Below are 18,256 nucleotides of genomic sequence, written 5' to 3' on the forward strand. Positions count from 1 at the left end.
TCAAAATGTCTTTTTCACTATTTCCTTTTACTTTGGGTAAAGAAAGAAGTCATTGGAGGCCAGATCAGGTGAGCAGGGAGGGTGTTCCAATACAGTTATTTATTTGCTGGCTAAATACTCCCTCACAGTGCTGTGAGCTGGTGCATTGCTGTGATGCAAGAGCCATGAATTGTTGGCAAAAAGTTCACGCCATCTAACTTTTTCACACAGCCTTTTCAGCACTTCCAAATAGTAAACTTGATTAACTGTTTGTCCAGTTGATGCAAATTCATAATGAATAATCACTCTGATACCAAAAAAGGTTAGCAACATTGTTGCAACAAGTTTGGGATCTTAATAGTCACACCTCAGATCAGGATTGTTCAGTAGATTGCCCTAGTTTTCCCAGGCCCGTTTAGGTAAGTATATTTTTTTACAAGTGAGAGGAGAAAACAAGTGTAAAAAAGACCATGTTTTTTATTTTTAAGAAACCACTACCACCATCCTTACCATCAGGTATGTATCAGCTATCTTAGAAAACAGGTTTAATACCATAGCTTGCTATCAAAACATTTACTAAAAGATTACAAATGGCAGTTAAATTCTTTGTCAAGGTTTGTAGTGGGGCTGAAAATGGATACATGTGAAGCAGTTATGTTTAATGAATGCTCTTTCAATTCTAAGGGAAGCAAAAGATAATTATATGTAAATGACTGTAACTACAAGTATAAGCTGAGGACTGAGTTGTCAAATTCCAACTGCACCACTAAGGCTTATGACCTTTGAAAACCAGTCGTTTTCAATCCAGTGGCACCCTAGAATCAACTGGAACCACAAAATACTGATGCTCAGGACCCACCCTGACAAATGCAAGCCAAATGTCTGCATCTCTAACTCTAGCAAAGAGGTTACTAACATTTACTTCATAGACTGTTGTTAGGATTTATGCTTTTAAACTGCTTAAGCAGTTACATGCTTTACATAGCAAGCCCTTACGGGTCACTACAGTAGTCCCTAATACTTTAGGTTACAAAGAGCAAATGGAATGCCTAATGCTTATCTAGGTCCACTGCAAAAACAATGTGCTCAAAATCTTTTAGAGAACCTATGATTCCCACCAGTTTTAATATCAGAGGTTTATTGTAGAATGTCACAACAAACACTAATATTATATTATTAACGCAAACACATCAAAAACATGGAGCAAGAAACAAATAGTAAGACAATGTGCTTGTGCTCGCTTCGGCAGCACATATACTAAAAAGACAATGTGCTCTAAAAACTATTCAACCCCCAAAATATCAAGGTTTTACTTCTGTCACTTTAAGCGGACAAGGTTACAAATATACCTGTACCACATGGCATAATCTAAATGTTTTCTGGAAGAGTCAACCACCCCAAAGCCCTATTCATTGATTCAAGGCAAATGCACGTTTTTCACATTGCAGTGTAATGCTGCAATGGACTCAAAAATTCAAAATAATGTGCACAGGTGCCCCAGATGTAACCTATAAATCCCATCATTGTAACCTTTCATTGCAATAGAGCATATTGGTTCTTTGGGGAGGAATGGAATTCTTAAGTACTGTAGGGAAAGAGGTGTCTCTTTTCAGTTATTTTTCAAGTGTCAATGCACAGACCAGTCAAACATTTTTAAAAATTGCTTTGCTAGATAAGCAAAAAGATGCAGGCTTTGTGGCATGTCACATCTAAAAGATATTTAATGGTGTAGCTTTGCTATGAGTATCAAAATTAGATGGAATTCAGGAGCATTTGATATCTTGCTCCCCAGTATTATATTGTCAGTTTGGCTCAAATAAACTTGTATAAAAATTCTCTACAGGTTGTACGTTCTTACATGGATATTTATTTGGCATAGTACAGCAGGATTCTGAAGCCCACCCAGAACCACCCTGAGGACCCGGACCCAGTGCTAGGTACAAGCAAGGGTCATTGGGTCGACCAACTCCTTTGCATTGAGTGAACTTGGGTGAATTTCTCTTGGAATCCCCGTACATTTTAAGTAGCAGGCCATGACTTTGAACTATTCTTAGAAAATCCTCAACTCAGGGAGAGGAAAAAAACGGGTTGCTGCTTTTAAGTTTGGCTTATTTTGAGTCTGACCAAAATCTGCTGGTTAAATAAGACTGAACTCTAGCTCTGAAAGATAAAGGACACTTGCTTCCCCAACCCAAATAGCCAATAGAGTGACAATATTCTTTCAGAGCCCCGAATCCGGAGTAGCAGAGATATGGACCAAGAGTCATCCAGTAGATAGTGCAGTCACCCAGATTTCAAAGCCTGCAAAAGCCCTAGGGACAAGGGCAGGAAACCCTGAAATGGGTGCATCTTGAGGGACCCATACCTTGGAAATCATCGGTTTTGGCGATTTCCAGTGAGCTCTTGCTGTCCCTTTTTTGGGTAGTCTTACGTGACTAAGAATCTTTGTGGAATTGCCTGAGAAAAATTTTCTGTAGGGTGTACAGCAGTCCTATAGGAATATCCACTGCATCTGGCTCATCTGGAGACATGCACTTAAGGGCTGGTTTTTCCTAGAAGTTTGTTCAGACTCTACAGACCTCAAAATTAACAATGGAAGTTGTGCCTCCGAGGCCAGCAAGCCCTGTGACAGTCTTCTATTAATACTATGATGGCCGAAATGAGGATTCTGATACTTCTTTTGTGTGCAATTAGAAAAAGCCAACTATAAAAAAGAATCAGTGGAAAACATGTTTCTTGAAGCTTCAAAAAAAGGATTTAGATAAATAGATCAACCCATGATGTCATTTAGGTGTCAACCCAATTCTTTGAGTTATTAAAAATGGCTGGCTTAATAAAGGGGTAAGGTCATTTGGAACCTGACTTGTCAAGGACAGATGTAAATACCTCCCTGGCAAAATTTGGATCCAATTGTTCTTTTATAAACTAGTTGTTTTTCATGGCTGAAAGATCTCTGTATCCGTGTGCCTGTATTTGCTTGTTGTATAAGTGAGATAATTTTCTACCTGTGGATGGTATTGTAAAAATTAAAGGCAAGAGCTTGTAAGAAATGGGTATTCTAAAATTCTCCTCTAGAAACTAACTCAAATGCTTCTCAAGTCCACATTACCTAAAATCTATCCTTAAATAAAATCTAGCTTGAGCTTCTGAACTGGCATACACATACATCTATGTGCTGGGAGGATGGTTCACCTTAACTCCACGGGAACAGAAGTTTCTGCACTCTGGACCCTTCTGGATCTCACTCTGTATCTCTTCATCTGGCTGTTCATTAGTATCCTTTATAATAAAGCAGTAAATGTACAAAAAAAAAAAAAAAAGCTAGTTTAAGTTTGTTGGTTTCAATAAAACGAACATGTCTATTTTGCCTAGGTTTTACAAAAATAAGTCCATGTTAATAATAAACTTTTCATGTATATGAAAAATATTTCTAGATGTAGTGTCCAAGCTAAAGAATGCTGATTACTTTTTAGTTTTCACTGGACATTGAGGTTTTAAGGGTTAAAAAAAAATCTCAAAATATGTAGAAATAACTTTGCAGTGTTTCAGAAGAGCCCCTGGAACACCTCAAAAGATTTGAAATTGCACGGGATGCATTGTAAAATAAAGTGATGAAAAACTTATTGTATGGATAAACAATGGTTGTAAATTAAACAAAGAACGATGGGAAACTCAAGATGGTTACCTGGTTTTTCCCTGCTCCCTGGCTCCCCATTTTCTTGGATTTCTTCAGGCATCACAGTGCATTTAAGCTAAAGGAACTTATGAGCTGACATTATCGAAAGGAGACATCTTACACTATTGCCAAGGTTTGATAGTCAGTTCAAGAAAATGACAAGTTGGTAACTGCTTCCTTTCACTGCCAGCTCCCGGGGGACAAAGACTTTAAAGATCAATAACTGCCATCTGGAGATTTTACTGAAAAGGACATCAAACAAGACACTCTCCAACCTCATTGGAAGGGATTTTATCAAGTGCCCAACCACAAATGAACATCTGTTCCCATCGACAGACATCAAAGACTCCTTGAGGATAAGCAGCTGCCAACACCAGAGGTAGACAACTATCCCAAGAAATCAACAAGGCCTGTATACCGATGTATTGATACTAAACTCAGAGTCCATTTTGTATGATTGTCTTTACCTGTCTGCTAATGACATCAATCGTTAAGTTATACTTGTTCCTTGGGCTTTTCTATATAGTGCAACTGTTTATGATTACTGAACATTGTAACTGTTAATACTTTCATGGCTTATGTAAATGTTATACTAGATGCCAAATACAAAAAGATGAGACAGAAGGCAAAACTCTGATCATAGTTCATAGATTAGAAATGATCAACATTGTTTTTTCACAATGAAGGCCGTTAAGACTCGACTGCCTTCCACTCACTTGGTCTTCCTAGTTTAGGAAAATTCAGTCTCAGATCCCATGGCTACAGTACTGCCCCATCCCCAGTGGTCAAGACAACATCAAAACCAAGATTTCCTAGGAATGAACCTTCCTAGAGCTGTGAGACCACACTATACGACCAAAAGGTTGGGCATCAATGCATCCTTCAGAATGATTTCTGACCAAAAAGGGGAACTGTGGATGAAAAATAGGATTCTATGGCAAGTAACCTCACAGGGTTCTGCAAAGCATTTGAGATCTTGCTCCTTGGCATAAGGTGTCAGTGCAGTAGCTACAATCTTCCTAGGCAAATCTTTCAAAGAACTATATATAAATGTTCATTTTGGAAGACCTCCCCCCACCCCTGCCTGTATCTTCAACAGAAATGTGACTATTTCTAACAAAAAACCCAACTTTTCTTCCTTATATGGTTTTTTTAGTGATATTCAAGATTTATAAAGAACTTCAAAACCATGGAAGTGCATTATATCACTCTTCAGTACAACGTGGTTTTGCTGAACCAGTGGAATTACGTTCTACATTCCTTTCATGTAACAAGTTTATGAACACAAAACAATGGATAATAAATGCTAAAAGCATTAAGTGAAAGGACACCAAGAGACAAAGTACTACATTTTCATGGGAAATGTGTATCACTACAATGAAAAGAGATTACCTTAAATGATCAAGTTCTGTATCAAAGTAGAACTGATATAATGCAGTATTACACTTTTAAAACATTCTTGCCAAAACGAATTTAAGCTGAACCCAACAATCAAGCCTCTAGACCAATAAATACAGGGGATAGAAACAAATTAGGTATCATGAAGGAAAAAAAAAGACACAAGAAAAAAAATGTCAGTAAATATACGACATTCAAGAAAACTGCTGGGCATCCGTTTCGGGTACTCCTCACATAAGAGAGTTGTACTTTCACTTTAATAAAAATCTTTGCTCCTCTAAAAAGCAGTCATGCTCCAGGACGCGCTGCCCTCACTCCTGCTGCTGCTCCTGGGCTTTGTCCCCGCTGTCGCAGACTGTCCTTCCTCCACCTGTATTCAGCTCCAAGACAGTTGTTATCTTTTTCTTCAAGAAACCATCAAAGTAGAAAGCATAGAGGATATGAGAAGTCAGAGTACTGACCATGACAGGAGGTAATAGCAGCTGGAACCATCAGTTTTTAAAAATGGAGATATGACTCAGAGAATCTTGCTGAATCCTGACTTTGGATTAAAGTATTATTACATATTTTAAAGGAGCAGACATGATAAGCATACACAATGAAGAAGAAAATTCTTTTATACTGGATACTTCAAAAAGCAATGGAAAGGTCCAGATGATATCCTACTAGATACGTTTTTTGACACAGAGGATGAGAGTTTCAAGTGGTTTGGTAAGTTAAATATGACATCTGATAAGTGGGCAGACCAAGATGTTGAGGAAGATCTAGTTGACACCTGTGCCTTTCTGCATACCACGACTGGCCAATAGAAAAAAGGAAATTGTGAAGTTCCCTCTGTGCAAAGAACTCTTTGTAAAGCGGCTATCCCATATGAAAAGAAGTATTTATCAGAATATTGGAAGCTAATACAACATTGAAATACTAAGTGGTACTAAGGAACTACAAGAATACTATAAAGGCCAAGCCACCATCTCTGTCATTTAGCATTTAATATAAAAAACTATTAAAAAGTAAATATACACCAAAAAAAAAAAAAGAAAACTGTTTTCTTCAAAAAAAATCAAGGTTATGAGGGGGAAAAGTGGGGAACTGGTGGGAGATTAATAGAGACTAAAGAAAGTTAACTAATCAAATGCAATTTGTAAACAGAACCTGGTTTAGAAAGACTTTCTGATCCACTCATTTAAGTCATTGATAAAGATGCTTCAAAAGGCTAAGGAGAAATAGCTATTCTAGAAGTAAGCAAAAATGCAGCAAAACTTAACAGAAATGCAAGAACAAGATACAGTTTTATCCTTTAGACAATAGGATACAAAATACATTGCATTACTCCACTGGTCTTTCCTTCACCCTCTCAACCCATATAAGTGAAATCTTTGACCTTTTATCTAGCTTACAGGGATGGGAATCTCAGCAGATATTAGAGAAACACAGGGAGTGTTTTTTTCCTAGTCCATATCTCCTGGAGGAAGATAACCTATTAGCTCCTTGTATTGATTTCCCTGCAAAACACATTTTCACATTGCACTTGCTCAGTCACCAAGGTCAGTGGAAATAAAGGCTATCTTATGAAAGAACACTTTGTGGTCAGCTGAGCAGGTCCTTAATTATGTGTCAAAGGGTCTCCAACAAAAGGCTACCAGGAACTACAAACGCAGCCCGACGAGAATAGTATGAAGCAAAGTTGTTCTAAACATCTCCTTTGCTATGTTTTATGTTTTTCTATGATGCCAGAGACCTTGGGGGAAACCCCATGTTCATGCACCACCACCCCCAACTCTGAATTTAATTGCATTTAGCAGTGATGCTTTTGAAAACAGGTCTTGTTATGCTGTTTCATACTGTGGTACAAACTAAAATTGTCAACATATTTAACATGCTTAATTAACATCTGAGACGGTTTGCTCAGTAAAAAGGTAAAATGAAAAAGAAACATGTAAGCCTGTATTCATAAATAAATAAACCTGCCATAGCTTCACTTTCTTGCCTGCTTTAGACTATTAATTTGACAAAGTTGGAACTGACACAGCACAGCTGAGACACCAAAATCTTAACACTGCAGTGATATATACCATCACAAATTGCCCTACATGGAGGAAGAAAAATCCACAAACATCCAAGGTGGAAGAATCACATGGAATTGTTAAGAGAAAAAAACAAGTCTGGAAAACATATGCCACTAACTGTATTTAGAACAAAAAAGAATAGAAGGCATAGGGTGAAAAGACATTTGAGGCTCTAGGTTTTCATTTACTCCATCAAGCAAATTAAACTTCTAGTAACTCATCTATCAAGTGAATTCATAAAATGAGAAGATTTCTAAAGTCGATCTCAACTCTAGATCAGATACTAGAAAAAAACCAAGGAAGCCAACATTTCAGATCCTTGTGAAGCCCAGGAAAAATGTAAATACTAAAACATAGCAATGGTTTTAAAACTGTTCAGAATGAACATGGAACTAAAGAATGGATTAGAAAGAGAATTAAATTTCTACATCCCTGCAAAACAACTCATTCTGAAGTAGCTAAAGCCTATGCCTCCTGATAACCCCTAATTTTCATTACTGAAGACATGACTGAGTTAATACAAAAAGCCCAACCTGTCAGTACTGAACATTCCCCTTTTTAATATGGCATTTTGCATTAAGCACATCAATGAAAATTTGAAACAAACAAAAAGAACTTTAGTCAAACTCCCCTTCCTCCTCCAGCTTTATTTGATAGTTTAAAATTACATTTCTATTTTCTAGGACTTCAGTTGCTTTTTCCATCTGACTTTTAAAAACTGATTACAGCAAATGAAACAGTTGTCTAAGTGATATAGTATACAAAAATAACATCTTGATTTCTGTGAAAATGCATTTCTCTGCAGTTCCTGAATAGCTCCAAATTATGCTAACTCTGAGCATACATGTTTACTCTGGGTTTTAGATTTAGTCTTTGAAAAAAAATGTGTTCTAAACCTTTGCCATCACCACTTGCATATCCAACATCAATGCTGTGAAGTTGTTCCTGTTTAGGCTTTTATTCCAATTTTTCTTGCACAGATATTAATATATGCATGTTTGTCTTTTTATTTTGTTTACTCCCACTCAACTGCATGTTCTATGTAGGGCCTGATACAAATGTTACTTGATGTTATTTAATAGCTACTGAGGTCAGACAATCCAAGGCCATCATTATGCTAAAATTAAAGTTATTTATGGAAGCTCACAGATACTTCCAGAAATGGTTCTTACCTCCTACATGGGAACATATTCAAGAAACCCAGAATGGGCTTACTGTTCTGACTCAACTCTTCCCATTCATCAATCCCTATTTACCAGTGGCATGGAAAGGGGGTTCTTTAACAAAGCATTATACATAACACCTCTACCAAACTAAACATAAACTTTTTTTTGTAGTTAAATGCAGAAAGTCGATATTTTTCCACCCCTTTCCTCCTTTTACACAGCAAGTAAAGCTCACTGGCCTGGGAGTAGCCTCTATCTGCCAACCTTTGGCCAGTGAAGAGGATTCAGAGAAAATAATACAACCATCAATCAGAAAAAGGAGGGGCGACAAAGGAAAATAATTAAGCTGTGGCCTCAATTGTGCATTCCCGTGCAAGGTGCCCTGACTCGCCACAGCGGTAACAGTTGACTTCACTTGTCTTGCTGCAGTTGATGGCTACATGACCAGTTTCACCACACCTAAAAAAAAAAAAAATTAAAATTGTTTTCACAATGGTGCTCAGAAAATGTAAAACTGTACTAAGTATCATTGCGGAAAAAAAAATAGCAATGACAAGTGAAATTAATACATTTTTGTTTTCAAGACAGTAAGTCTTATAACCCCTAACCTAAGAGCAAGAAGGAGGAATTAGGTAACAAAGTAACTCAATTGTGCGGCAAAGCCACAAAATTAAAATTTTCACATGTATCAACCAACAGTATCAACCAACATCAAAACCAAAGTACAGGGACAGCCGGATGGCTCAGTTGGTTAGAGCGGAGCTCTGAACAACAGGGTTGCCAGTTCAGTTCCCACATGGACCAGTGAGCTTCACCCGCCACAACTAGATTAAAGATAACGAGCTGCCGCTGAGCTTCTGGAGGGGTGGCCCGGAGGCTTAGATGGTTAGAGTGCGAGCTTTCAACAAGGTTGCCGATTCAATTCCCACATGGGACGGTGGGCTGCGCCCCCTGCAACTAAAGATTGAAAATGGCGACTGGACTTGGAGCCGAGTTGCACCGTCTACAACTAGATTGAAGGACAACGATTTGGAGCTGATGGGCCCTGGAGAAACACTGTTCCCCAATATTCCCCAATAAAATTAAAGAAAAAAAAATACGGACCAAGATGCTATATCTTTATGCAAAGTAATCCCTAAGATTTCACAAGTACACACATATCAAAACTTATTACATTCTTATTTTTAAAACATTAAAAATTCCAAAGCTGTGTAAACTGTCCAGTTGCTACAAGCCACAAGCTATCGTGGCAGAATACTAACTAATGTACAGATAGGATGCTGGTTATGTATGCCAAAAATTCGTATAATCTGGTCACAGCCAGGTTTCACTGAATGTACTAATCCACAAGGTCCTTCCATTTATAGTAAATAATTCATTTCTAAAAGAATCTCTGCAATGAACATTCCTCCAGCAACATTCTAACAACTTACCTATAGCACTTCACCTTGGTGCAGTCTTTTTGAATGTGCCCAAATTCTCCACAAGAATAGCACTTCTGCTCGTCCGCATGGTCACAGTCACGAGCCAGATGGCCTGGTTTGCCACAGTTGTAGCAGCACTGCTCTCGCTCTCTCTTGGGCTCCTTGCAATCCTTGGCAATGTGTCCACCTCTACCGCAGTTATAGCAGGCTTCAACAATAAGAAAAAGAAGCAGACCAAGACTATAAAATCTTTACAAAATGTTGCTATGTTTTACACCATATAATACAAAACCTCAAAGGTGGAAAATCTTTACCAATGCTACATGCATGCTCACCTCCTCCAAGTTGTAGAACCACATGAAAAGTGTTAAATACTTACCATCCTCCTGAAGATCACAATCCTTGGCAAGATGACCAGACTCACCACAGCGGTAACAGATGTCTGGAAGAGATGAGGTAACAAACTGGAAACCTATTTTTGGCAGAAACAAAAATAATTTGGCTAATTAGACCAGTCTTGATACTAATGAATACTCAAGTACTTCAAAATTTTTAATTCGATAAAAATACCTCTATCCGAGGTAAAACCACCTCTGCCACGGCTTCTCATTCCACGACCACGACCTCCACCAGTAGGGCATTCCCGGGCCCAGTGGCCAGATCGTCCACACTTGAAGCACTCATTGCTGCTCATGGCTGCAGTTAGAGCTTTGAAATATTAAAAAGACAACATTTAACCACTTGCAATTACTTCTAGTTTTATTCCCCCTTTAATGTAGTCTTAGACAATTAAAAATGAAAAAATTGTAAAACATGTTTTTCTCATACAATTTTTTATCATTACAATTAAGATTATGCATACATAAACACACAAATGTTGATTCAGTTATTGATGGGGTGATAAAGTTTACAGGGTGTCAATGAACACAATTAGTAATACCTCATTCCAGGTCCAACTTCATGGACACATTTCCATGTTTATAAATCAGTAAACTTTATTTTGGGCAACCAGAAGTCATTTACTGGTCAGAAAATTGGAATAACCCTAAGCAGTGTTACAGTGTAGTATAGTATGGATTCTGTGAGGGGTAGGTGAAGAAAAGTAATTTCTCTTTGTAACCTTAGCACCTAACACCGTGCCTACTTATACTGTAGCACTTGCTTGCTGATTGAGTCTTCAGAGCAGATATGGTAATAGAAATGCAGAATATAAATTTTATCTTTAGAGGATGCCGTATGTTAAAAATACAGAAAAATGACAGGTATATCAATGTGCTAATACCACCTAAAACACTGGGACCATTTATATTTTTTCTTCTATTCTCTTTTCAAAATTTTCTGTAATTTTACATTTAAAACAAGGCTATTGGAATTTCATAATAGAATCCTTTATTGGGTATTGTTTCCAAAAAAAGCAAAACTCCTGAAGCAAATGGATTTTATACTTTTATGTAACAACCAAAAACTAAAAGGACTATTCCTGGAATGTTATGTTATATGTTATGCTGCAGAACAAACTCCTAGTAAAATGTTTTTTTTTTTTTAATAAAAGCACTAGCTAAAAACATTGTAACCTTTATACTACTGAACTTCCATATCCAAACATTTTTGCCCTCAATTCCAGTGTCAAGCAATGGTACACAAAGTTTTTTAAATACCTTCTCAAAGCCAAGCATAAGCACCATGGTCTAGCAAAACATACTGTTTCAAGACAGTGGAATCACCCAAACCAACCACAGCACCAAAAGTCAGACCATGGTGCAGTAAATGGTTCATCAAGTTGTAAAGAAATCTAGTGACCAAAGATTAAGCTAAAGTTTAGTTTCAAAAGCTTCCATTGCCAAATATTCCAAAAAATTCAATACTTATCCTAACTGTTCTGCAATTGGATTCAGGATACATTTTCAGTGGAATCTTTCTACCAACCCACGCCACTTGCCATATAAATATAATACAAAGGGGGGGGTCACCTGTATTGGATGCTTGTAGTTAGTGGTTTCAGATATATAATGCGTATTTCTAGACTGAAGAACCTGCCAGTAAAGATTAAAAATGTATTTTTGAAAAATTTGAGATTATGTTTGCTTTCTTACACTGGTGTTAGCATTCTAAGCCATATGAAGTGCTGGTTTCCACCAGAAAGAACAGTCAGGATGAAAAAATGAATGCCACATAAAATGATCACAGAAAAAAACTGATTATGGCACCTCATCCTCCCCTCATTCCCATTTTCTTCATCTGCATCTTCTCCAATTTATAGTCAGACCAATTGAGCACATTTAACTATTGCTCTCAATGAGTTCTTTACACAGAAATGATCACTTCCTTATTCAAGGTAACCCAGGCAATTTTAAAAGTCCTGAGTATTTTAAAATTTAATATTTAAACACGATAGTATCTTTTAGAAAATGACAGTCCAATATTCAATATACATTTCAAAAGGGAAAGAAACAACAGTCCAATCTTCCCTTTAGATTGCTGCTTTAAATTAAAGACCTTATTTATTTCATAATAGTAAAGTACGAAGGAAATATGTTACAATGAATCATCAGATGTTTATCAGCAGAATAAAGTCAGCAGTTAAAATTTTAGGTTTACTTTCAGCACAGAAATACTAGTTTAAGAAATTCAGCTACTCGAGAACTGATTTAACCTATGTGTAGATTTTTCATGAATTATTTCTTTCTCCATTGTCTTATCTCTATTAATGGGACCCAGATCTAAAGTGAATAAAGGAAAAAGAAATGACAGGAAAAGTGGTATTTCTGTAAAGCAGTCAATTAGCTAAAATAACATTTTTAGATTAAACATTAAGCTCAACTTCCTCCTACCCTAATTCCTAACTGACAGTTGGTTAAAATGTGATTTCTTCTGTAAGAATTACAAATTCAGGGAAAGCAGTATTTCTCCACTTAAACCGCAATTAAACTATTCTGCAAAACAGACATGCAGTTTAGTGGCAAAGGCAGAACTGTATAAATTGAAACTAGCTTTAGATGTTTGTTTTGCCATCAACAAACTTTAGTCTCACCACATAATTTTGTTTACTGAAGTAAATTAAGGTTTAAAAAAAACCCCACTAAATCTAAAAGGGACAGGAAACATTAATTTCATTAACATCCCAAAGACCCATCATCAGTGGGGCACCTACGTTTTAAAGGTCATCCCCAGTGGGCTCAGGTAATGTGTAGATTGCATAATCTGCTCTCTCCCCCTTTGGTCAAACCAATGAATCTCAGCTGGTCTATATTTTCAGAGTCCCTTAGGATAGATTTGTCGTTTTAGTAACATGAACCAACTGATTCCAAATATGTTTTAGAGGCATTCTACTTATCCTAGGAAGAAGGTCCCATTGTAATAGTCATATACTAATGTATGAGTATTTAGCTAAAAGGTCTTTTAAGAATTTCATTCTACTCTACAGGCAGTAAGGTAAGATAGAACTGAGACTTAAGCTCCATGATTCTCACTGCCTATGACTAATCTTGCCTGGAATTTTGCTGTACTCTCCTGCCTCCGCCCTCTCCACCTGTTACAACCTTTTCCAACCTTCAAGGGCCAACTCAAATGCCAATTCTATAAAAGAATCTGACCACATCTCCCAGCCTGGAACTGTCCATCCTATTAAGACACAAAACACTTTGTTTACATATCTGATGGCACTACCATATTTGCCTTTTACCATATTCCTTGAGGGCAGAGACCAAGGAATACACCTTTGAATCATCACAACACCCCATATGATTCTTTTAGTGGTAGTTTTATATCTCAGTATTTTAACTGCTTGGGGGGGAGTACCTAATAGTCATTTGCTGAATGAAACAAATTATTTCTTGTACAGACCCAAGCCAATCTAATCAAGTACTAACAATAAAACACCTAAATTATTACCATTACAAGAGTTACTTCGCATTAAATTAACAATCTATTTTTAATTATATACTCGTTAAGGACCCACTACAATCACTAAATTCAAGAAAATTTCAGAATATCTAATAAAATCTCCCCATGTAACCAAGAAAATTTCCACTCCAAGTCATCAAAAAAGTCAGCAGCCAAGCTAGGATCCCTAACTTGCCACCTAGGCACTTCCTATGGCTCCAAGAATTCATGATCAACTAGACGTTGGTAATATTTTATGGAATGCTACAAAACATACATATATACTAACTTAAAAAACAAAATACTGTATTTTCAATGTTGCCAGGCAGTAGTTTCAATGTTGCCAGGCAGTAGGAAAGCATCTATTTTCTTCCTTTTGCTGCTATAAACCATTGCATCCGTATACAGTAAAAAGATTTTGGAACCATAGATAACTCTGGGTTAACCATTTCCCCAGCTTAACTATTTGCTGTGTTACCTCAGATACTTGACCACTCTCCTGTCCTTATTTGGAAAGGGAAGGCGATCTGTGATGATAATTATTGCCAGGTGCCTGGTGCTTAATAGATACTCAATTTTAAAAACCGCCAAGTTTATGTACTCTGCTTAGCTTCCCCAATTAAGTTAGACTGCTTAAAGGTTGAGATAGAACTCAGTTCAATGTCTACATACCGTGTTTCCTCAAAAATAAGACCTAGCCGGACCGTCAGCTCTCATGCGTCTTCTGGAGAAAAAATTAATATAAAACCCAGTCTTATTGTAACATAAGACCCGGTCTAGATGTATAAGACCGGCTAGGTCTTATTTTAGGGGAAACAGGGTAGGAAGTTTTAAAGTCAGGATTTCAACAGTCTAGCTCTAAGTCCTCTGCAGAGGTTTCTGTTAGGTTAAGTGGTAATAAAGTACATTAAAATGCTATTATCAGAAGAGTACACAAATTCACTCCCTACTTCAACAATATTATACAGGGTATTACTACTATATACTAGCACATGACTGTATAAATTTGAATTTTAATGCACAAAGTTCAGTTCTATATTTCTCTTTAGATAAATCAAAATAAAACTAGGACTGGTAACTTTTTAAAAATCCATAGCCATAAATGAATTTATTCACAGTAAGCCATCAGTTTCCCTGAATTTTAAGCCACGACAAATTTTTTTTTAACCTTCTTCAAGGCATAATTTAAGAGGGTCACCACAGATCCCAAAGTCTGGCAATCTGATTTAAGAAGTTAATACCCTCATTTGTAATTATGGAACCATTCCAGGTGATTATTGTACTTTTCTCATACTCCCAATTAATAGAATCCATTGACTTACAACTTGGATTTTGGTGGCCACAAGCTCTCATTTTATTATTCCATCAGTTTTACAACATGAAAATGGTAGTTTACTGGAATCTCTCAATAGCATGCCCTTACTGCAGTAGCATCTGACATTGCCAGGAGTTCTATTAAATCAGACAGTAAGAAAAAGAGTGTTCTCCACATAGCAGGCTAGGATGCCTTGGCATCATTCTTCTGGCTCTCCATTTACCATTTACTGTCAGGAGGCTGGCAAGAGGAAAGAAGCCAACTTAAAAAAAAAAAAACAGGAGGAAAAAAAACTCACTCCTGCAGGAAAAAAGCAAAAATCTCTTGTGGTCGTGTTCAGCCAACAGACCAATCTTTCCAATTACAGGCATATCTCAGAGATAATGAGGGTTCAGTTCTAGACCACCACAATAAAGCAAGTTATAATCTTTTTGCTGGTGGAGGGTCTTCCCTTCAATTTGTTAAAAAAACACAACATCTATGAAGCATGATAAAGCAAAGCACAATAAAATGAGGTATGCCGGAAGTCAAATTGTGGTGGCACTGCTTTTAAGCATGGATCTGGTACCTTCCCATGTTATGTACAACATTTTTACTAGATTTTAAAAGATAAAAAGAATCCAAACAGTTATAAAACCATACTACAAAACCCATTCATAATACCTTAAAAAGGTATCACTCTCTGCCTGTTCCAGATGTTCAAATGCTGGTGCAATAATTGACTCTTGGTCTTCCACCAATTTGCCTCAAAATATTTTAGAGACTGCATATTTGTTTGAAATGCATTACCTCTATGGTCATCAATATGAAAAGGAATGTGGACCTTTGGTTGCTAAGAAAAACTTACCCAGGTTTTCTAATGTGACATATGTAGGTAAGTATACAAACATATACTATTAGCTATTTAAAAAATACTGTTGCCAGAAGTTGCAGTTTGGAAAGAAAATTAAACCTTTAATCCAGCCTTGGAAATCTAATAAATTATTCCTTTTATATTCCAGTACGTGGAGAGAGTTCCTTGTACACAAGAATCCGGGTCACAAGCTAAAAAGAGCATGCACCTATGCATGTGGCACTTTGTAGGTATTTGATTAAGCCATGATCAGAGTGATTTTTTTTAGAAGCATTTGAAAATGGCTGCTTTGCAGGGTGGAATAAAGCCTAAGAGGTAGGAACTTCATTTCATACACTTTTTTAAAACCTCAAAATCTTACACACAATTTATGGTGCTTGAGCAACAGTAACAAAGTTGCTAATTTAGTTAATTTAAGGTTCTCACTGATGCAGAAATTAATTGGTTATGTTTCTCTCTAAAACTAGGTCAAACAATAGGAAAAGGGGAAAACCTGTTTTTAAAAACTTGAAATTTGGGGGCAAGATGAGGATGTAAACTAATCCTTCTTTACATTAAAAGAAACAAAAAATGAATCCAGACTCTTATCTGAAGTCACAATGAGCAATGTTTTTTCCTAAGACCCGCCCCCCCCACCCCAGACCATATGTGACTTCCTCGGATGTGCCCTGTGGCTAAGACCATGTGGTTAACATGTGGCAACAAGCAAAAGCCTTACCAATAATAAAACCAACACGGCAAACCCAAATGTGGGCGATGATGCCTTTCTAAAATAGGTTTTCACGTTTGAAAATCTATATGGAAGCTGGCTAAGTCAATAACCTTCATGCCTCATTTTTAGATTAAACTATCTGTTTAATTAATCCAAGAAATGATGGAAAGGCTACTGCTGCTATGATTTTGGAGATATGACAAATTCGTGTTTTTTCTGTTAATGGGATTTTTAAAAGGCCTCTCTAACTTAGTGTTGATTCATGGAGAGCCGTATCTGCCCCTTTCCGAATTGCAACGTAAGACAAGTAATTTAGCACTTGAATGACGATAAAAATTCAAGAATCGGGAAGCTATCGAGTATGGAGAGTATGAATTCCAAAGACTCTCAGACCTTCCTGTGGGGTGTCCCACCACCCTAAACACAAGAGCGTCTTGAAGGACCCTTTTCTAAGCTCCTGAGAACCCCTGGCACATGGCCCGCCAGTCCCACTACCCCAGCACATGGCCCGCACAAGTACCCAACTCCATGCCCCCTCCATCCGCACCAAGGGCCTTTTCCCACATGGCCTCCTTCCAATAGGTTGCCGCCAAATCGACTCTCCGTCCCGCATTTCGCGACCCTCTAAGTCTCAGGGCCTCGGTCCCAAGGGCGCACGGGCCTTATTTGCTATAAGGCTGTGGCCTGGAGAGCGGCCCTGGCCCTAGGAGAGGCTCCGACTCGAGGTACCAGCTTCCCAGGACAGAAGGAAGGGCGGGAGGACCGCCTGACTGCAGGAGGCCGGAAACCCGGGTTTGAGGCGGCTGAGGCAACAGAGTACACCGCCTGACGCAGCAGCGGAGAAGGCCAAAGTGCGGCCGCCATCGGTCCCTCACCGCTCCCTACCATATTCGTCCGTCTCGGCCCGGGGCCTGCAGCATAGTTCCCCCCAGCTTCCACTCCCGGTCCTCACCTTCAGTGTCTGAGCAGGCCCGAAGCTGTAGAGACTCGAAGCGAGGCCGGCAGAAAGCGGCTCGAAGGTAGTGGCTGTTTATTTTCAGGGTCCTTGCCTGCGCCACACGCGGGTCTGCACACGGCCCTACACACGCCGCTGCACACGGCTCTCCTCCGCCTCGCCCACGCGGCCAATCAGCGCGCGGGGCGCGGACGTTCAGTCAGAGCCGCCAGCAGGGAGGGCCGCCCAACCCGAGCGCGGCGCGGCGCGGGGCGGGGCCGGAAGGCGGGGCGGGGCGGGGAGTGGCTCTCGTAAGCGCGCCGAAGCCTTTCCCGCCGTGCCCCGCGCGCATCCTTTCGTGCCTGGTATTCCAGGCCTCGGCCTGGCACCGCTTGGGCCTTTCTCGCTTATTCCGCGCCTCGCCTGACCAGGGGGAAATCTGTTTGTCCCCGCCTCGGTGATCTCTCCTGGCAGCACGCGACGAGGGTTGCCAGGGGACGGGTCTCGGTGCAGTTACTGTGATAAACGTGGGGCCGGGAAAAATTCCTGCCCCTTCTTGGGCTCTGAAAAGAGTATCTGCACTTAAATCCTTGGCTTGGCAACGCTTTTAGAGCCAGGCCCCATTTACTAATAAATCAGTTTGACTGTGAAGTCACGGAAGTGGCTGGGGCTGTAGACTACATTTGTTTTGGTCCCAAGATTTGTCTTCGGTTTTGTGTGAGCCAGGGCAGTGTCCAGAAGGCTTTCACGTCAGGTCACATATACCCCCGTCACTGTTAAAGTGCCTGATGAAGGAAAGGGGCCAGCCGTGAGGAGGGTGTGAAGATGGTGACAGGGTGGGTTGCATTTAC

The 18,256-nt window shown here is 38.9% G+C and overlaps 1 protein-coding gene across 6 annotated transcripts; it reads right to left on the bottom strand.

Moving 5' to 3' along the window:
• Window positions 1–436: 436 nt before the first annotated feature.
• On the bottom strand, window positions 437–17,597 carry CNBP (CCHC-type zinc finger nucleic acid binding protein). 6 transcript variants are annotated; one of them, XM_033087143.1, is made up of 5 exons: window positions 17,424–17,597; window positions 10,298–10,417; window positions 10,089–10,181; window positions 9,719–9,920; window positions 437–8,744 (listed from the first exon to the last, which is right to left on the bottom strand). In XM_033087143.1, exons 2-5 carry the CDS (start codon window positions 10,401–10,403, stop codon window positions 8,627–8,629), a joined length of 519 nt encoding a protein of 172 aa, XP_032943034.1. In that variant the 5' UTR covers window positions 10,404–10,417; window positions 17,424–17,597; the 3' UTR covers window positions 437–8,626. The 6 variants fall into 6 exon arrangements, with proteins under 6 accessions (XP_032943034.1, XP_032943036.1, XP_032943032.1 ...); XM_033087145.1 differs by having other exon boundaries at window positions 10,301–10,417; window positions 17,424–17,594; XM_033087141.1 differs by having other exon boundaries at window positions 10,280–10,417; window positions 17,424–17,593.
• Window positions 17,598–18,256: the final 659 nt, after the last annotated feature.

Source organism: Rhinolophus ferrumequinum, chromosome 19 (assembly GCF_004115265.2).
Source record: "Rhinolophus ferrumequinum isolate MPI-CBG mRhiFer1 chromosome 19, mRhiFer1_v1.p, whole genome shotgun sequence".
In the NCBI taxonomy this organism is placed as follows: Eukaryota; Metazoa; Chordata; class Mammalia; order Chiroptera; family Rhinolophidae; genus Rhinolophus; species Rhinolophus ferrumequinum.